The sequence below is a fragment of the Poeciliopsis prolifica genome, unplaced genomic scaffold (genome assembly GCF_027474105.1).
Source record: "Poeciliopsis prolifica strain line A6 unplaced genomic scaffold, Auburn_PproV2 SCAFFOLD018, whole genome shotgun sequence".
Taxonomy (NCBI): Eukaryota; Metazoa; Chordata; class Actinopteri; order Cyprinodontiformes; family Poeciliidae; genus Poeciliopsis; species Poeciliopsis prolifica.
The window spans coordinates 10,105,732-10,127,355 of NW_026562393.1; the positions used below are offsets into that span (position 1 = coordinate 10,105,732).

Consider the following 21,624-nt stretch of genomic DNA (forward strand, 5'->3'; position numbering starts at 1 on the left):
ATAAGCTCATTTTCCACAGATTATCTGTCTTATATCTTACTGTCACAACATGGTGGCAGTTTTAATGAATACTGAAAACTAAAACAAATTCATACTGCAGCTTTAACCTTCAGCTCTTCTTCTCACACACACACCCAATTACTTCTGAATTCACAGGTTCACAAAGACGGGAGGATTTATCCCTTCATATTCGACTTCCTCAAGGACATGCTGATAAAATTTATGCATTGTATTCTTTGCAGCTGGTGACCCTCAAACAGAGGAATTCCTTCCTATCTCTGCAGCTTATCTCAAGGACGTGAGATAAAATCCAGGCCAGACAGGCAACTCTTCCATCATCCTTTCCGACTGTTTGTCTCTGCCACAGTCAAAGCTATTAAATTTGACTTTTGGCTGCCATTGTGTTCTTAAACGATCACCTGAGGAGTCAAACGGGGAGGAGTGGCGGAAAACAACTCCAACCGTAATCAGCCTGATTGTGTATCGGCACGATAATTCAAAATGACCTCCTGCAGGCTTGAAGCTCGCCCTAAGTGAGTTATCTTTCACCTCGGGGTGGACTAATTGAATAGAGGAGAGTAGATGGGGTTATCCATAAAAGCAATCATCAGACAGCAATGCTGATTTAAGGCATCTCAGCAGCTAACGGTTCCCTGCTGTATCAGCTTCTGTGTGAAAATTGAGATGGTGACACAAGCTGGGGAAGAAACTCCAGTATAATTTGTCATATATTGATCACTTTTCTCTGGAGGTCAGAGCAGATTGTAGTATGTTCTTCCTATTGAACATTAACAAATAGTTGGATACAGTGACAGTAAAGGGCAAGTTGGGCTTTATTTATTATGCTACAAACACAAATAAACTTTATCATGATTTTATATGATAGATCAACATATTCTAGTGCTTAAAGCTGCAGTATGTAAGTTTTTAAATCTGCTTTTTACATATTTGTTGAAACTGTTGCCATCTTGTGACAGTAAAATGTGAAAAGATTAATGCCCTCCACCTATTGTCTTCTTAAGAAATACACTAAAAACAACCAATCGGAGCCAAGTGGAGGGTCTTAGTGCTGTCAATCATCAACATGTACTAGCTGCTAAATATGCTAATGATGGAGAAACGACTGTTACAAGAAAATTGTTTATCTGTCATCATCAGTAATGCTAACTAGCCCGAGCATTCACAACAGGCTCTGCTGGCAGTAGCATAAAGAGGATGATTGGCAGCACTAAGATTCGCCTTCTGGCTCTGATTGGTTGTTTTCTAGTTAATTCTGGGAGACTGAGAGAAACCAGAAGAGCTCAATTTTTACACCAATTTTCAGTCTTATGCTATACAGTTTGTGGAAAATATTTTTTCATAAAATGTAGAACAAAAATTGTAATTTTAAAAACATGTTACAAATGAAAGTCAGAAAAAAACTGACCCCTTCCTACATTAAGTCCTTGTCCACATTGCTGCGTTTATATAACTCAAATAATAAAAAATAAATAATAAAAACTGTCATAAACACACGATAAGTTTCAGAATCCAAAACCAATCCTGAACCAATAGAACCTCAAAAAATCAGCTCCTCAGAGCAATTTTAAACATGCCAAACCTGTAGGGGGCGGTGTAGCAGAAACTTAAAACTTATCAGTCAACCAGATTGCTTTAAAACAACCACGACTTCCTGTCAGCAATTAAACATGGTGCCAGGAAGTTTGATTAAACTAGTTTTAAACGGCGTATAAAGTTATTAAAACACAAGATATTGTCGATTAGGATTCCTGTCAAAGCATGGATGTGAATTTATTGGCACATTGTTTGCCTCAGACCCTAAAAGTGATGAAGACTAGCAACTACGAGGTTTTCTCACCAACTCTGGTTGGATTATTGATAAATAATCGTTTCCAATTATTAAACTTAAGCAAAATCACATAAATATATGTTATTTCTTTTTTCACAAAGTCCATCCTGTCAGGTTGACAAATCAGATCAGCGGATTAACAAACAAATGTGATGATCTGTGAGATTTAAACAGAAGAGACAGATTATTGAGAACGCTGAGTCGTCAGATTACTCCTGAGACTTTTTCAGCTTCTCAAACTCACATCGTGACATCTTTTCTATGTCATCAGAGCCTGGAGCCTCTTCTGTCGACGCCTATCAGAGATGCTGAGCGATGTTTCATGATCTCCATCAGCAGCACTTTGTTGTCTTGCAGAGGGTGGAAGAAGACAGAAGTTCAAATCCACTGGATTATATTGGGACTTTAGATTTGGCGCCATCTGCTGGTTAATTGGACGTTTGCAGCATATTCAGTGTAAATGTGGCTGCAGCCAAATGTGAACCAAACTTGTGGCACCTGAAAAGAAATTAGGTAATTTAATGGAAGAACCGTTTTCAGTTTAGAAATAGATAGAATAATATTGACGTTTTTGCAACATCCAACAGGTTTTTTATCCGGGATTGGTTTGATAAATATTCAAATAGGACTAAATACAAATTGACTTACAGTTTTTATTGAATCATCATCTACTACTTTGCTGAGCTAATTTGAATTTTGTGGTTATAAAATCAAAGCATTGTGGACTCTGAAATGTCTTGGGTACAAACAAAGGTCAGGTTCATTTACCAGCTTGTAATCTGTGCAAAAGATGGCCAAAAGCCAACATTTCTGCACAACTAAATCTGGGAAGCCCTCATTGTCCCAGAATGAACTAAAGTCTCATTTTGAAGCCTTGCGGTTTTGTTGTTTAGTTAAAGAGTTGAAAGATCAACCTGACCTGCCTGCAGTTCAAATCTGTCAGTTGTTTATTTTTATTTTTTAAATAGAAAATGTATTTCAAAGTCAATAAATGTCAACTCAAAAGAGTTCAGGTCAACTGTGTTTCATTCATGTAAGTTAAAGATTTTGAATTATTCAGAAATCAGGGACTTTTATTCCTTTAGTGGACAAAATGCTCAACTCTATAGCAACAGTGCAGCAGGTTCAAAATGCAACAACAAAATCTGTAGAAATGTGAATATTATCAAAATCGCAGGCTTTTAATCATTTAAGAAACATTATTTTGTTTATTTCCGACATAAACTTCTGCCGTTTACCTCGTCTTGACCCGCTTTTTTGCCTGGACTCTGTCCTCCAATCTTCTGTCTTCACTTTGACTTCACTTTGACCTCAAGCCGACTGTGGATGAGCAACATGCTGACTTCAGCTGACTTCTGCTTTGGATGACGCCTCTGACTTCAGGACTTCTGCACCAACAGCAAATTGTCATCAACTTGGCCAAGACTGCATCATCTTTGTGTCCTTCAAGCTCGCCGTCCTTCTGCCTAATGGCTGCCACTTCCTTTCATTCAACTGAAGACAGACACGGTCTGTACAGCCAGCTCCTCTCACTGGATTGTTTCCTTTTGAAACAAACCAAAATATCCAAACTATTCTGAAAGCTTTTTGAACTATTTTGATAACCTGTTAAAAGAATTAGATCATTTCCTCCTTTTTAAATGGATGAGTTTGAATAAATTGAAGGTTTTGAAAGTGCAAGTGTTGCATGGTGTAAAAGAAGCAAAGCTAAACAGTCCTGGTGTTTCCCGTGATCAGAAATGTTTTCTTTAATTATTTAAAATGTAAATGTAAATTTGGAGCATGGATACTTGCTTTGTGTCCCCAATACTCAGTGAAATATTTCAATAAAAATGTTTTAGTAGAAAGTATACATTTCTAATGAGTAAGCAGAAGAAAAAGTAGCAATCAAATCCTGAATTTTTAACTGTAATTTAACTGGGAAAAATACTAACAATTAAACACAATATCTATTTAGTAACTTTCGCAAAGACTGCTCAAGAAATTATACATTTTATAACATCTCATTATTATGGCGGCTCTTAAATTGGGAGATTTGGTTCTTGTTTCAGCTCTTTCTTCTTTAAACTACGATGAAATTAAAGAATTTCACAAACATTTGAACCGTTTTGAATTTCGGTTCATCTCGGTTACAAAGCACACAGAAGAAACAGAGTCCGATAATGAATGGCTTTATCTTCCTGTGACAATGACACATTAACACATTGCATTAACGCCTTAGATTAAGCGTACAGCAGACAGCAAGCAGCACAATAAGAAAAGGGTTGTACAAAGTGAAAACAACATTTTATGGAGCGTGTCACTAAAACTTTGCTGCACTGGACTCGATATGCTCCCCTGAAAGTGTCGGGTGTCAAGTTTTTCTCCTGATTATTTCTTTGCACATCAAATACACATCACTTAATTATTGCACAAAAGATACAGGGAGCAGCTAAATTACTCTAAGCTGGTGAATTCGTAGGAATCGTAGCATCACGCAAAGGTAGAGTCGGACCTCAGGAGTATTCGTAAGATTTGATCACAATGAATTTCAGGTTTGTTTTGTAGTGTGATGATTTAGCCTCTATTTTATTAGTCACTAACACTTTTTATTAATTAGATTTGCTATTGTGACAGTGCAAAAAATTAAAATCTATATATGAAACATGTATAGTTGAAACCAGATCTTTCCATGCCCTATAATATTTCTGACTGATATTAAATGAAACAATTCCCATAGAATTGTTTAAAAACAGTTTTAATTTGCAAGATGCCAGAATAATGAGAATTTTATTACTTGTTCAAAGCCAAACATAGAAACAATGTCTTAATATTTGAATCTGAATTTCCCCTGTTGTTTATTTCCTTGCATATCAGTTTAAACAGATACAAATAGTGATTTTCTTTCAGGCATCTGGAAATTGCAGCCAAATATGAACCAAACTTGTTTAAGTTCAAATCTGTTTTCCTGATTTTCATTTTTATTTTTAGGAGAATTTCCCCATAATGTCACAACCAGAAGCCGTTTGTTACAGAGTGTAGACAGCTGACTTTTATGAAAATATTAATAAAATAAATTGATTTTCTCACTAGTTTGACGTTTTGCAAGTAGAAATTATTTCGGTTATCCTGAATGACAGAAAACAAAAAACATTTAGTCTCTTCTAATGTCAGACAGTAAAAAAAAATTCACATTTTTTACAGTGCATGGAAAAATCTGTTTTCAACTCTGTTAATTGTAATTATTATCATCTTTGCTTATTTCCTGTCTCTTCTCCCTGAGAAACTGAACACATTAAATACTTTTTTAAGGCAATCAGGCATAACATTATGACTACCGATCAGCAAAATATCCATACATATTTGAATCCTCTCATTTAGATCAATGTTGATCTATAGGAATCAGTTTCAATCAGTAAAGACCATTAATTGATCACAATGTTATGGTTGATCAGTGATAGTATTCTTTTATTGTCTTTTTCAAATGAATAAGCTCACAAATATTCCACTGCATGGCGTCAAATGACAGCTGCATGAAAGTAATACGTTAACCCTTTTATTTATTCAATCTAAAACCTGATGAGGTTTGAAAGAACCAACATTCTGCAATATTGTTTTAAACAAGGGAAAAAAATATTTAAAAATGGTCTCATTTTGTCTGTTTTCAAACATATTAAAATACTAAAAACAGATCAATGAGATTGAATATTGTAAAAGACAAAAAAACAAAAACACTCCAATACTATTCATATCCAAAAGTTTTTGGCACCCCTGCTAGAGATGTGTAAAAAGCCTTTGAATGCGTTTTAAGGAAATTTTAGTTTTTAAAGAAAATCCCGAAATACTCATTTCAGTTCACTCCAAAGTTTTTAAGTATTTTTCAGGATTTAGGTCTGAATTCCTATAACTACCATGTACATTGATCTGAGTCCTAATTAAAAATGTAAATTATATTCTAAAACATGCACAATGTCATGCACTCTAACAAATTAGCTTACGTTTGTGGGACAGAAACTGAATTTTCCCATCCTATGGCTGAGATTTGATGACGTCAAGAAGCCTCTCTTTGCTACAGTTTTCTAAACAGCAGGATTTGCACATTTTGTCCTTCCCTTGCCTTCCTCCTCCCTGCACGTTGTGCCAAGACTCCTCATCCGGCGCTGATGCTGGTTTTCAGTCCCATCGCCTCCCCAGCTTTGCATTTAAATTCATGCTGGTCATGTGTTTCATTTTCTATTTAAGATCATGTGTATTTTCTGTTGTTGTTTTTTCTTGAGTATTGAATGAGATTAGTTTAACTAATACTTGCTTTTGCAGTTTCCAACAATTTCAAGAAAGGAAGATGAGCTGATGATTCACTGGCGTAATAAAGGAAGTAAAAGGGATTAAGACGCTCATCACCTGATAACATGTTGAGAGACAGAGATTCGTGATAAAGTTAGAGACAACCTTGTTCTATAACAATTTTGAAAGATACTAATTGTATTGCAGCTATATTCTCGTAATTAAAGCAAACTTTTTGTAGCCTGCATTATTCAACTCACAGAACATATGATGGGAATAAAAGTCACTTTCTGAAAATATTTTATGTCATTTGGAATTTTTTTTTTTGCAGAAAAAGAAAGATTTTATGAGCTCTTATTTTTAGGCATCGAAATGGAAATTTGTTTTTAAAGTTTTAGTGTGAGATTATGCCTCCCTTACAATAGATTAATTTGGTTTCAGGATTTTGTTTACTTTAAAAATAAAAAAGGATTTTTCTTACATCCCTACAGGGGTACCAATAACTGTGTAGGCTTTATGTAATACTTGGAAATAGACCAATATATCTAAACTTTGCACTTTGCCCTACATTGTTTCATGGGGGACTAGAGGGAGTGAATTTCTTCAGTGTTCCTGTTGTGTTTCACGCCAGTGTAAATTACTGCTGTAAATATCAAACCCCAGATTAAGTTTCTGGTACCGTGCCTGAGTATCTGCAAAGTTATCCCTGCTGTGTCCCTGCCTGATGAAACCGCCGCGGCCTTTTGTCCCTCGCTACAACCGACGCGTGTAACCATTGTCAAACCTTCAACAAGGCGTTGAAGCTGGATAAACCTCACCTGCTGTCAGAAATGACGTTTTTTACAAAAAAAACTGCTTTTACTCTTGAGGTTATTAATGTTGCAGTATGTAACTTTTACAAAAATATGTTTTCTCCATATTTATGAAAGGTGTCTCATCTTGATGAGACTGATAATTCTCCCTGAGCTGCAAAAACAACCAATCAGAGCCAGGAGGCGGGTCTTAGCGCTGTCAATCAACGTCATGTAGGCTGCTGAACATGCTAATGGTGGAAATCACCATTTATCTGTCATTGGTGGCTATGCTAACTAGCCTTAGCATAGGTGGAAAGCTGTGTTAACCAGCTATAGTTTAGCAAAGAGCAAGCACTTTCTTATCACAAGAGTGACTGACAGTGCTACCTCTATTTTCTCAATGGTTGTTTTCGAACTTACTTCTGTAGTTAGTACAGGGAGAAGGCAAAAAAAGTAGAATTTTTCACTTGTCTGTCTTATATTATATTGACCCGACATGAAAATTTTCACAAATATGTAGAAAAACAATTTTTTTCCTAAAAGTTACATACTATAGCTTTAAATCAGGAGCTTTACATTATGTTCAAAAGCACATCTGGTTTCCCTTTATCCTAAAATTTTAAAAAGTATTTTCAAAAGCTAAAACAAAAGGTAAAAAGTCCAGTTTTTGATTACTGATCATTGTAGTGATCAGGTCCTGTTGATTTCATCTAAATTTGCTGCAAATGGCAAATGTTTTCTCACCTTTCCTAACACTTAAAAAGAAAAACCCCAGAAAAAGTCATCTCTCCTTCATTATTTTTGCTAGATAGTCCTCAATGTCCGCCCCGGTGACCCAGGGAACTACGTTTACTTTCAACTTGGTGGACTCTGACTGCTGCATCTCCATCATCAGCTTATGCATGGGGTAATCCTTCCTGGCGAAGGCGATGTCCTGGGGTCCCAGGGCCCGAGTGGGGCACACGTCGTTGGACCCGTCGCCGGCATAAAACACCCTCTGGAAGCCGACGCCGCCTCGCTCCTTCTCCCGGCATGCCATGTACTCCTGAAGAATCACCTGCTTGCACATGTTGTCGGGGCAACGCGGGCAGGAGTGCGAGTGGAACGGCTGGAGCACGAGTCGGCCGTTGTCATCAAAGTGGGAGGGGTTTGTGAAGACCCTCCGGAAAAGTTGACTCAGCCCGTTGTGCTCCAGCCATGTCTCAATGAAAATGGTGTTGGCGTCGGAGACCACCACCAGCTCAAAGTCCTCCTGGTGGCTCTGCTGGAAGCGGAAGAGGTCCAGCATGCCTGGATTGGGCGGGATCTTCTGCACCGCCGACAGCAGGGCGTCCTTGGTAATACCCTGATCTGCAAAGTAGCTCATTATCTTTCCTGAGAACTCATGGTAGTGCCCCTCCCGGTAGCTGTCTAGGAGCCACTGGGGTAGCTGCTGGTTTGGCAAGAGATTCACCGCAGTGTCGTCGCTGTTCTCGCTGATGATCGTCTCATCGAAGTCGAAGAACATCAGAAAGCGAGCGTTGTCCGATGTTGAGGAAGATGCCATCTTTGGTGGTCCTTCCCTGGGAAATAAAGATAGCTTATTTTTGTTTCTTGTCATGTCTTTACTAATGGCACAAAATGCAAACCAGCCTTTTGAATCACACTGCAGTAAAAACACTAAATAATTAGGCCACAAACTGCATGGGATGTTTCCTGCTGGGTATTTGTTCATTAGAAATGTTTGTTGGCTTTTTGGACAAAATCAATCTTGATTAAATTAGTCAGCTCAATTCTACCTATTTTGAGCTCCTTCCAGAATAGGAGCTGTCACTTTAAATCCACATAATCCCCGCCCCCCTCGACTCAATGTTTACACCCTCACAAATGAAAATGGCTGCAAACACATTTGCAATTATACAACCTTCCATCTTTGAAAAGGCTTAGTAGAGTCTCAGCAAGTGATTTCTGAATGGTAAGTCTGCAACAACAACATCTTTTCCATGACAGAGTGCACAAAGCGGTAAAACCAACTGACCAAACTTTCTGGAACTCTCTGCTGAGGTTGCTGGGTAACGGGGCTGGGCTTGGCTAGGGTGTGGAATATGACAAGAATTGGTAAGTTTTTGAGGACAAAAAGGACTAAATTATTGCCAAAAAAACAACTGTTATTTTATTTTAAGCACTTAGGATGTTTTCACAAGCACTAAAATTAAAACATGCAAAATAAACAGTGGTGGTTTGGAAAGTTGTTTTTTTTTCCCCCCGCTGGAAACATGAACTCATAAATTTAAAATTGATAAATGATGTCTTTGTCTGGCACCAAATAATTGTTTAATTCAAAACATTTGTCACCAAAATCTCTAGGGAATTTCCACGAGGAATAAAGTGAAATTGTGAAAGCGTGTAAACAAACTTTATCCCTGTTTCTGTGTAAAAGAAATACAACTGCTTCATTTTAAACTACAATCCTGAATAATCGCTGGGATTATTCAGGATTGTAGTTTCAGGAATTGTGTATTCAGGACACAAAGGTGTCAGAGCTGTAAGATCTTGTTAATGTACTTTATTGCAGGAACATGACTGCAAACCTGAACTCTTATCTGACATTGGAAAGCATCTGCTCTTTATTGTGTTTATCTTATCAAATATCAATGAATTACAATGTCCTGAATTGCTGAGTGGAAAACCATGTAACTTTCAGGATCATATCTGTGACATGGAGATAATTTAATCTCTCCTGCGTGTGGCGCTACGCCCTTATTAAGCAGCAAGGATGGGAGGAAGGATAAAAGACAAAAGAAAGGAGGAAGGGACACATAGAAGTACATCAGCAAGGGAAGAAACTATAAACAATAAAGGACACAGAACTACAGAGAGGACAACAAAATCTAATAAGGATAAAATAAAAAGGAATGAAAAATATTAGAGAGGAGAGAAGTGAGTGGAGGAAAAACGAGAAATGGGCATTTATCGCATCGTTTATCATTTATCGCATCGTTTATCATTTATCGTAAAATTGATAAATGATAAACATGAAGTCGATTAGATGTTGTCGAGAATTAATAAGGCGTCCTAAAGAAAATATGAGAAGCAGAGTAATTATGTTAGAGAAAACTGAAAAACACATTTCCTGTAGTGTCCATCTGTCTAAAATTACTACAAAAGTTCATCAATAACTTCACAAAACAATAAATTGCTAAATTTACTCTACTAAAACTCACTTTTCACCAATAAAAGAGACAAAAAATTTAATGAAAATCACCTGAGGCTGAACACAAAGTACCATCTCAAATGTCCCCCAGAAAACGTCTTATGATGTCTGAGACGTTTTGGAAAATATTTTGTGGACTGAAGAGACTTTAAAGTGGCATAAAACTGGAAATAACATCGTACTGACAGTCAAACACGGTGGTATTAGTGTGATCAGACCAGTCAGTCCGCCTCTGAATGCTAAAAATAACTAAATAAATAAATAAAAGGAAGTTTTGAAGTGGCCTACTCAAAGCCCAAATTTATATTCAAGTAAGATGGCCAATGCAACCTACAATTTTGTAAAAAAAAAATAATTAAAACTTCCTCCAAAACTTATCCCCAGTTATCAGAAACAGTCTCACTGATAGTTACTTTTTCAGTCTACTTCATGCTGTCAGACAGGTCCAACAGATCCAGCATTAATCAGGTTTGTAGCTAATCAAACTGGTCTTGTGTGTTTAATCACAGTTAAACATTGTTTTCTTTTTACTTTGCAGCGCTGTCGCAATAAATGTTGCTAGTAATAATCACAATAAATAAAAATATTTTTATTTTGAAACCACCTTCTTCAGTCAGAGGCTGCCTCAGATTCAGTGTCAGACTGACTGCTACTGGAAACCAAAAAATCTTGGAAGACAGATGGATGATACAGTATTTTTTAACTGAATTTTGACTTCTTTAAATCATACTGGCTTAAAAATGTTCTAGAGTACCAAAGTTAAGCACGCAGATTTATAATAATGATATTATAAATCTGTAGACTTCTGCACTGCAACCACTGAACATCAAAGGTACGGTTGTTGGGTTTATTGAACAATAAACTGCTTTATGACAATTGATAACATAAAGCAGTTGAAGGCAGGAGCAGGTTGATGTAGCCACTGCAGAGGCCTGTAGTGGCAGGTCAAGTCAGGTCAGAGGCCGCGCCTGAGACCCTTCAATGACTCTATTGTGGCATCAGCCATCTTTTCTGGCGTGGTCTGCTGGGGGCAGCAAGAGACGGAACAGGCGGATCCGGATGCCCAGCTCTGTTCTGGAATGCCATCTGGACCCAGCTGAGGTGTATTTGTGTTTTCTCTACACTGTAATGTTATTTTTTATTCGCGTTACTCTTGTTCTGTTGGCTTTGACAGAATAAGATTATCTTGTTTGTTAGATCAAAGGTGTCCAAGCTGTGGCCCGAGGGCCATTTGTGATCATTGGATTCATTTGGTGTGATCTTTGACTGCAACTCAAGAATAGCACAAATGTGGCCCTCTGACACTTTCTGCAATTTTTTAGGATTATATTTTCCTGAGTAGGTTCATGTTTTCTTAAAACTGAAAAGGATAGGTACAACATCATTTTCTACATTTATTTTTATCTGATAAGCCATGTTACAAACATCTCAAACACAGACTTGGGCACACCCATCTGTTATATTTAGATAAATACAGCAAAGTTTGTGGAGGAAAAGTCTTCTTTCCTGGGAATAAACTATAAACTGGAAAGTAATACGCCCAGAAAGTTAAACAATTATAAACATCAAGTGAAATGTAAAATATTACATGTTTTACTTGTTGTTGTGTAAAGAATTCACAATAATATTTGGGTTTCTGTAATTGTTGACGATGAAAAATGCAACCAGCAACCCATGTTGGCTCCTGCAGTTAAAGTTTCTCATCATGGAGGCCAAATCCCTCATGTTACATCAGCTGATTGAATAACTGATCCTCCACATCTTCTCGCAGTTGGGGGGTCAAAGTTCAGCCTTTTACTATAATTTGCACCGAAAATGCGAAACAATAATTGATAAGAAACATGGACTTCAGACTACTTTTGGAGATTATGATTTATATTATATCGATCATTGATTAGATTGCCTTCACATAAAGGAAATTAGCTCCGCACCAAATGATCAAACTGATCAAAGTCACACACACACACACACACACACACACACACACACACACACACACACACACACACACACACACACACACACACGCACACACACACACACACACACACACACACGGGTGCATGCAACTCGCCAGCGCGGTGTCATTACATCAGAGCTGCTCACTAACCCAGAATGCCGGGTAATCTGCAACAAGATGTGCCAACTGCTGCAGCTGCATTATTAACGCGACCAATTCAAACTGCCGAGGTGAGGCGGCTACATTTAAACCCACAGCGCTGATCCTGAATAACAGACTGAAAGTCAATTGCGCTAATTCGCCAGGAGTCAAGTCACTCCCGCTGCATTTCCGAGTGATACACAATTTAAATACTGGTTTAAAAATAATAACAACTCACTGAAATTGGACGTACCGGTGAAGGTGGTGGTGAATAGCAGGTTTAACAGCCGGGATCCCGCAACTGCATCCCTGTGACGCGGCGAGGCGGAGGATTTACCTATTTAAAGCTGCCGGTATCAAGCAAGATGGCGTTAGCGCTCTTTCCGGTAGGGAGTGTCAAAATAAAAGTAACTTTGTGATCGTTTTACTCCGAACTTAGCTTCTTTTTTGATCAAAATACACAAATTAATTGACATTAATTGAACAGATGGGGAAAACCATCAAAGAGGAAGTATTATAAAACCAAACAAGACGTGTATATGTGTTTTTATTAAACAATTAAATGTTTTAATTTGTAGTATTGTGTAGACAGTCTTGCTTCATCCGGTCTACGGTGTGAGATTCCTTCACAGGGTACACCGTGTACAGGAGTAATCAGAAATATTACACAAATATTTATTTCTGCTAGGAGAACGACCCGCAATGACATTCTTAAGGTTTGAGAGCGTAAAAGTTGTAATCACTGCATCATAACATTTATTTAAATATATTAATATAAATAATCTGCTTTTATTTCAGCGGAAAAGCAAAAATTATTCACTGAATGAATCAGCATGTAATATTTTTAAATACATTTTTATTTTAATAATTTCTCTACCATCAGTTTTTCTAGTGTATTGTTTTATTAATTTTTAATTGTTATTACAGTGTTATAGACTTATGCAGTTGCAGCTCTGATATAATGCATTGTAATGGTTTTCAATTGATTTATTTATAAAATGTAGTTTTTATTAAATATTTTTTCCATGCTATTTTAAAACTCTACTAAATATATATATATTTTTACAGTAGGAGTTGGTTTGTTGTTTATGCACTGCAAAAACTGAAATTTCTGTAAGATTAATATAGCTTAAATTAAGGGGATTTGCGCTTGTTTCCTTTCTGGCAAATAATTTTTTTTCTCACTAAGAGGGTCTATGTTACAATATTTTTCCTATTTTAAGTGTTTTTGTACTTGATGAGCACAGTAACATATTAAAGCTTAATATTAAGAAAATATTACTTATGAGTAAATATATAGAAACTACAATATCAATAGCTCCCCAGAAAATGTCAGGCCTAGAACTTATTTTTCAAAGTAAAAAATTCTTATTTTAAGGACAAAAAAAAGAGAAAAAAATAACTTACTTAACTGCATCTTTTCAGATAATTAACACAGGCATTATCTCATGTCATTGTAAAACATCAGAAAACATGAGCTTATGTACTATGCATTCTTTACTTCTTTCTTTTTTCTTACTTTCTCTTTCTTTCTCTCTTTCTTTCTTCCACATTGTAATTCTTTATCACTGCCCTGCACTGTCCTTGGTGAGCCTGAAAGTCACCCCCTACTGTTCTTTCACAGAATGAACAATCTGATTCTTTTCCCCATTCTTTGTTCTTGGTCTAAAAGATGGCTGTCCTAGTGCTCTGAATGACTTTCCTCCTATCTTTGTACTCAACCAGAAAGACACCTTTTCCTGCTCTTTAGTGATGTAAAATGACTCGCTACCTTTGCTCTTGTTGTTGGTACTCAACCAGAAAGACACCTTTTCCTGCTCTTTAGTGATGTAAAATGACTCGCTACCTTTGCTCTAGTTGTTGGTACTCAAGCAGAAAGACGGTGTTTTAGTAGCAGAATTACTTTAATCTGAGTTTGAAGATTGGGTAGAAGAGCAGGAGATGGTCGTCTTTCAGACTGAGTACAAAGATAGAAGGCAAGTTGTTCAGGCCACTGGGACAGCCATCTTTTAGACCAAGTACAAAGAATCAGAGTGGGGGAGAGGATACCAATTGGGTAGACTACTAAAGAGCAGGAGAAAGCCGTCTTTCTGCTTGAGTACCAACAACTAGAGCAAAGGTAGCGAGTCATTTTACATCACTAAAGAGCAGGAAAAGGTGTCTTTCTGGTTGAGTACAAAGATAGGAGGAAAGTCATTCAGAGCACTAGGACAGCCATCTTTTAGACCAAGAACAAAGAATGGGGAAAGGAATCAGATTGTTCATCCTGCGAAAGAACAGTAGGGGGTGACTTTCAGGCTCACCAAGGACAGTGCAGAGCAGTGATAAAGAATTACAACATGTTATTAACATCTGCCTTATCAATGAAATCAATAGCTATGACCCGTCAGAGGTATAAATTCATTATGAATCCTCCATAACTCCGCTCCCCCTAATTTCATGTTCATATTCATAACCTGTCATAGATTTTGATTGAAGGATGTCTCTGTTTGCCAATGCGTTTCTTTATTTTAAGTAAAGAAATTATGTAAAGTATTGGCTAGTGTCACTTTAAAACAAATCAAAGTGAAACACAAACTTGTTAGAGAGGAAATTAAGAATCAGAGTGGGGGAGGATACCAATTGGGTAGACCACTAAAGAGCAGGAGAAAGCCGTCTTTCTACTTGAGTACCAACAACTAAAGCAAAGGTAGCGAGTCATTTTACATCACTAAAGAGCAGGAAAAGGTGTCTTTCTGGTTGAGTACCAACAACAAGAGCAAAGGTAGCGAGTCATTTTACATCACTAAAGAGCAGGAAAAGGTGTCTTTCTGGTTGAGTACAAAGATAGGAGGAAAGTCATTCAGAGCACTAGGACAGCCATCTTTTTTAGACCAAGAACAAAGAATGGGAAAAGAATCAGATTGTTCATCCTGCGAAGGGGTGACTTTCAGGCTCACCAAGGACAGTGCAGGGCAGTGATAAAGAATTACAACATGTTATTAACATCTGCCTTATCAATGAAATCAATAGCTATGACCCGTCAGAGGTATAAATTCATTATGAATCCTCCATAACTCCGCTCCCCCTAATTTCATGTTCATATTCATAACCTGTCATACATTTTGATTGAAGGATGTCTCTGTTTGCCAATGCGTTTCTTTATTTTAAGTAAAGAAATTATGTAAAGTATTGGCTAGTGTCACTTTAAAACAAATCAAAGTGAAACACAAACTTGTTAGAGAGGAAATTAAGAATCAGAGTGGGGGAGAGGATACCAATTGGGTAGACCACTAAAGAGCAGGAGAAAGCCGTCTTTCTGCTTGAGTGCCAACAACTAAAGCAAAGGTAGCGAGTCATTTTACATCACTAAAGAGCAGGAAAAGGTGTCTTTCTGGTTGAGTACCAACAACAAGAGCAAAGGTAGCGAGTCATTTTACATCACTAAAGAGCAGGAAAAGGTGTCTTTCTGGTTGAGTACCAACAACAAGAGCAAAGGTAGCGAGTCATTTTACATCACTAAAGAGCAGGAAAAGGTGTCTTTCTGGTTGAGTACAAAGATAGGAGGAAAGTCATTCAGAGCACTAGGACAGCCATCTTTTAGACCAAGAAAAAAGAATGGGGAAAAGAATCAGATTGTTCATCCTGCGAAAGAACAGTAGGGGGTGACTTTCAGGCTGACCAAGGACAGTGCAGAGCAATGATAAAGAATTACAACATGTTATTAACATCTGCCTTATCAATGAAATCAATAGCTATGACCCGTCAGAGGTATAAATTCATTATGAATCCTCCATAACTCCGCTCCCCCTAATTTCATGTTCATATTCATAACCTGTCATAGATTTTGATTGAAGGATGTCTCTGTTTGCCAATGCGTTTCTTTATTTTAAGTAAAGAAATTATGTAAAGTATTGGCTAGTGTCACTTTAAAACAAATCAAAGTGAAACACAAACTTGTTAGAGAGGAAATTAAGAATCAGAGTGGGGGAGAGGATACCAATTGGGTAGACCACCAAAGAGCAGGAGAAAGCCGTCTTTCTGCTTGAGTGCCAACAACTAAAGCAAAGGTAGCGAGTCATTTTACATCACTAAAGAGCAGGAAAAGGTGTCTTTCTGGTTGAGTACAAAGATAGGAGGAAAGTCATTCAGAGCACTAGGACAGCCATCTTTTAGACCAAGAACAAAGAATGGGGAAAGGAATCAGATTGTTCATCCTGCGAAAGAACAGTAGGGGTTGACTTTCAGGCTCACCAAGGACAGTGCAGAGCAGTGATAAAGAATTACAACATGTTATTAACATCTGCCTTATCAATGAAATCAATAGCTATGACCCGTCAGAGGTATAAATTCATTATGAATCCTCCATAACTCCGCTCCCCCTAATTTCATGTTCATATTCATAACCTGTCATAGATTTTGATTGAAGGATGTCTCTGTTTGCCAATGCGTTTCTTTATTTTAAGTAAAGAAATTATGTAAAGTATTGGCTAGTGTCACTTTAAAACAAATCAAAGTGAAACACAAACTTGTTAGAGAGGAAATTATGTGTCCTCTGAACTTATAAGCTGTTGCTTCCCCTTGTGGTAGAAATGTCCATCTAAAAATAACTGAAGACATTTCTACTGACTCGAGGTATCAATGTCATTCACCACAGCTGAGGGCAAAACCAAGGACCAGGGCTGGACGTGAGATAGTGTTACATTTTATTTGTGTCTTAATTTCCCATCAAGAAACACTGACAGTCTGGAAATGGCTAAAGGGCGATTCCATCTAATTTTTCACTACCTTTAGGATATTTAATCTGCTCTAGTTAAACACCCTGACACATCAAACCTGGACTAGATTAGTCTCAATTAATAGCAGAATATTCAAAACCATGTTTGTGATTTATAAAACCTGTACCTAATTTGTGAAACTTCACCAAGGTTCAGATTACGGTTCACACTGGGGTTTTTCCAAGCAGTTTTTTTACACAAACATTTAAGATCATTTGGGATTAATAAAGTTGTTTTTAATTAAATTGAATTTGAAAAAAAAACTGCATGAAACGAGTGTGAATAGTAATCTGAACTTTAGTGAAATTTCACAAATCCCATCCATCGTTTTATATATTCTACTTTTGGTGCAGAAAAATCCAGTCCAGCTTTGAAGATGCGAAAAAGGGTCTGAAATCGTCCTTTATTGAAGTTTCACAAATCAGATAAAGGCTTTACAAATCACAAACATGAATTAAAATATTCTGCTATTAGTTGAGACTAATCTAGTCCAGGTTTGACTAGATCAGTCTATTAATGTAGTTTTTATACTAGATTAGGTGGAATCGCCCTTTAGCCTTTTTCCCCCTGGAATCATCCGGTTTCTCATCAGAAAAACAAAAGATCCCACGAGATCTTCTGTCTGGACCGGAAGCCGAACCGCTTTGATTACTCAACATATGAACACATGCAGGAATCATTCTGGATCTGCTCCCAAGAAACACCCAAATCACGCGAGAACATCAAAAACACGCGTGTCCTGAGCAACTAAAGCTCACATACAGACAGCAAAAATAGAAATAACATTTTTAAATTTAAAGCAGCCATCACGTTTGTTTGGACATGGGACCACCTGCTGGTGGCATGGAGGTACAAGATGGATGTTTGCTTTTGTTATCATCATCATTATTATTTTTTACTTTTCACTTTGGATGCATTCGTCAGAAAACTGTTAGATTTTTCAAGATTTATATTTAAACATACCGTTAATGAACCTACCTCACTGAGACACAATCCTGACCCTGCGTTGCTATGGAAACCAAACGTGTTTATGTTTGACCTTGATTTTGTTTATATGTTAAGTTACATATTTGAATAAAATGCCAGATTTTAGATCAATACGTTCATTTCCATCTGCAGCTTGACAGACATAAAAACATCAGCATGTGCAGTTACAGTTATAAAATAAAAGTTCAAACGTGGAAACATTAAAAATAAGGAAATAAGTAGCATTGGGACTTCCTGTTGGTAAAATGCACTGTTGGAAAACCCCAGAATATGTCACAAAACCTGCCTTTTATTCCTTAATATTGCTGATATTTTACAACCAGCAGGTTATTTGTAAATAATTTACCTGCTCACGTCTAAACTACAGTGATGTTCTCCTTGTTAATAAAGGTTCAGTGAAAGTTCAGCGCTGATATAGGATTGTTTGAAAAAGCCACCGTCATATTTCTGGGCTCCATAAACTCTAAGCTGTGCAGAAATGCCTTTAAAGGCTACTATCTCTGATGACTGTGATACGTCTCTCACTGCAGTGGATTGTTTTTTTCAAGGAATGTAAATTATTTACATGAGCTTGATCTGAGTCTTCTGATTAGTTTTATGGTGTTAGTCTCTAAAATGTTTTAATGGGTCTAAATATTGTTTTAAATATCCAAATACAGTCACTTTTGCTCTAAAAAAACACCATTCTTTAGCTTGCTTCACAGAGTCGTTCAAATTACTCCACACAACAGAAATTATGCCACTGCCTTGGGAAATTTGGGTCAGATTATTATTAGCAACAAAGTTGAATTGGGTTTTTTATTAGCAGCAACCCATAATTACCAAAATTACAAGAAATATGTGTCATGAATCTATCTAATACACGAGTTTCAGTTTCTGAAATGACCTTTTGCACAATATTAAAATTATTACTTCTATTTTCTCTAAATTTTAAATCAAATTGAGGAATAACCTATTTCACTCTGATCTTAATGAGAATAAAGTACCGTAAAGAGTCTGTGAGGCCTTCCTGTTTGAACTCCACACTAATATTTAGAACTTTCTGTTAATGAACAACTTACTTCACCTTCAGCAACATTATTTAACTGTTGATCCTGCTACTACTCCAACTGATGAAATATTTGTCATGTGGAAACAAAATTTCCACCCTCAAAATGATTAACGCTGTCGAGGATGTTTGATTTTTCTATCCTTTTTGAGCAATCCTGTATTTCCTTCAGCTTCCACCAGGGGGAGCCAGAGGGAGTTTATTACCATACAGTAAAAAGAATGAGGAAGTAATAGGGATAACATTTTAAAAAAATAATATTACAAGAATAGTCGTCATAATAATGTGTAAATAAGGTAATATTTCGAAAATAAAATCGTAGAGTAATAGTATTACGAGAATAAAATAGAATAAGTACAAGGAGAAAGTTAAGTATGAGAAAATAAAGTAGTAATTATGAGAATAAAGTCATAATAAAAAATGAAGTTATAATATTTGAATAAAGTCAAAACAATGAGGCAAAAAGTCATATTACGAGAATAAAAAGTCATAATATTAAGATTTTATGCTCATAGTCTGGCCTTAATTTTCCATAACAATGTCCAATTCAGAGTAATTTAAATCTAATTTTCTCTGCAGAGATATATAAATTATTTAGATCAACTTATCTGCATGTGAATGCTTGTTTTTTTATTCATTTACTTATATACAGTAATATTTGAAATTCATCACTCTCAAGCATAATTTTATATTTCTTTTATATTTATTTTTTTCCGTTCCTGTATTTGTGTTACAACTGTTTAACACCTTGGATTGAGTAGCTTGTCAACTAATAAACAATTTCCTCTTGGGGCTCAATAAAACACCTGTTATTCTGTTCTTAAAGAAAAAGAGGGATTAATGATGGAGAAACAGAGGAATGTGCTCCGGTTCCAGTTGAAACTCCAGACCAGGTTTCCGATCCTACTGGGAGAAGCAACAGCTGGCCAAACTTAAAAATTCTTAGTGGCCCAAATAACAGAATGTCACCAATGTAAACAACATAAAGCAGCATCTGTTTGTTGTGAGTGCGAGTTGGCAGAGCAGCAGCAGCAGATCAGATGAAGAGGAGAGACAGAGAGCAGCTCTGAGCGGGTGGGAAGAGGAATGTGAGGGGCTGGGCCGGCCTGGATGGAGGAAGGGGTCTCTGGACTACAGTGCAGCCACAGCTGGACAAAACGTCTGGGTTACGTCATGCAGGGGGAGAAACAGGCACCAAATGTTAAATATTTGGAAGTGATCACTCACACCTTGACTGAAACACCATAAAAATCCCCCTTTATTTCATTATCGACACACTGTTTATATAAGAAATAAAGTAAAAACAAAAACAAAACAAGCAAAAACTTCCATGCAGATTGTTTTCCAGTCAGTTTCGATTCAGGGAAGGAAGGCCAAGAGAGATTGTGGAGCAGGAAAGTCCCTCTAATTGTTATCCACAGGAGTGCTGTGGTGAAAACAGGCCTCCGATTTGGCACGAATAAGTGAGGAAAGAAAGCATCTGAGGACTTGGGCTGTCGTTGTGGAGCACATTTTGAAAACAAAAGCTGCAAAGTGGAAAACAGTAAAAAACGAAAATGACCTGACCTAAGTGAGTTTATTTTTTTATGAGATTTATTAAGTATCTGTTAGTGAGATTCATGTTTGTTAGTGCAAACATCAATGAAGAAAAAATATATGGATTTTTAATTTGCAAACATGTGGATTTTTGTTTCTAGAACAAATATAAATATCTGCTGAACAAGACTGAAATAAATGCTTTGGTTTGCTTAATGTTAAAATCAAACTTTTAAGTTCATTTGCTTTTAAAAAGTGTTTAAAATTTTTTTTTACTATCCTCTGAGTAACAGAAAATTTTACTTTACCTCAGATAAAAATACATAAAAAGATGCAAAGTAACCTTTACTTTAAGTATTTGTTAAATTGGGGAAAACAATGAATCAAAATATCGTAATTGTCTACAAAAAAAATACAAGAATGGTGATAAAGTCAGAATAACTGAAACATTTAAATTTTATTAATTGATCAAAGTTTCTAGCGTCTTGGGGAATAAACGACAAGACAGACGTCGAGTTCTCTCAGAAACTATTCAAAATGGGAAAGATAGGAGAACACGTGCAGTTGATGTTCTCTAAGTCCCAACTCATATCTTGTAAATTTATTACATAATCCTCAGTTCTGAATTTCTTTTCTTGCTAACAGTAGACTATTTTGCTACGTTGTAACTTTGCCCTTCCTTTACAGTCTTACTCTTTTGTTTTTTTTAACCTGTAGTGTGAATATAAATTTATTCTGTCGCACATGAATTTCCCTGAAATGAGACGATTCATCCACTATTGTTCCCCAACTTGCAAAATAAAACTAAATTTAAGAAAAAAGTCAAAACTATAATTAAAAAACATGGCAGACAAAAATCACACAATAACAAAAAAACACAAGATTTGCTGCTGTTGCTACATAACGGGCAGTGACTCAACAACAGAAAATAAACTTTTTCTTCATTTGTTGACAAAATACTCCATCCAAAGTGTAAAAATATTAGCAGGTACAAGTAAGCGATTTCAAATGTATTTAAAAAATATTTACATTAGTATGATATATGCATTTTAATACGACCTACACATAAAATAAATAACAGCAAGTTAAAATATGT

At 36.5% G+C, this 21,624-nt stretch overlaps 1 protein-coding gene across 3 annotated transcripts; it reads right to left on the reverse strand.

The window, feature by feature from the left end:
• Positions 1-4,004: 4,004 nt before the first annotated feature.
• LOC129368221 (probable phosphatase phospho1) lies at positions 4,005-17,965 on the reverse strand. Of its 3 annotated transcripts, none has more exons than XM_055043106.1 (2): positions 17,936-17,965; positions 4,005-8,468 (listed from the first exon to the last, which is right to left on the reverse strand). In XM_055043106.1, the coding sequence occupies exon 2, from the start codon at positions 8,450-8,452 to the stop codon at positions 7,688-7,690; it is 765 nt and encodes a 254-aa protein (XP_054899081.1). In that variant the 5' UTR covers positions 8,453-8,468; positions 17,936-17,965; the 3' UTR covers positions 4,005-7,687. The 3 variants fall into 3 exon arrangements, with proteins under 3 accessions (XP_054899081.1, XP_054899079.1, XP_054899078.1); XM_055043104.1 differs by lacking the exon at positions 17,936-17,965 and adding an exon at positions 12,454-12,555; XM_055043103.1 differs by lacking the exon at positions 17,936-17,965 and adding an exon at positions 12,439-12,540.
• Between the last annotated feature and the right edge of the window lie 3,659 nt (positions 17,966-21,624).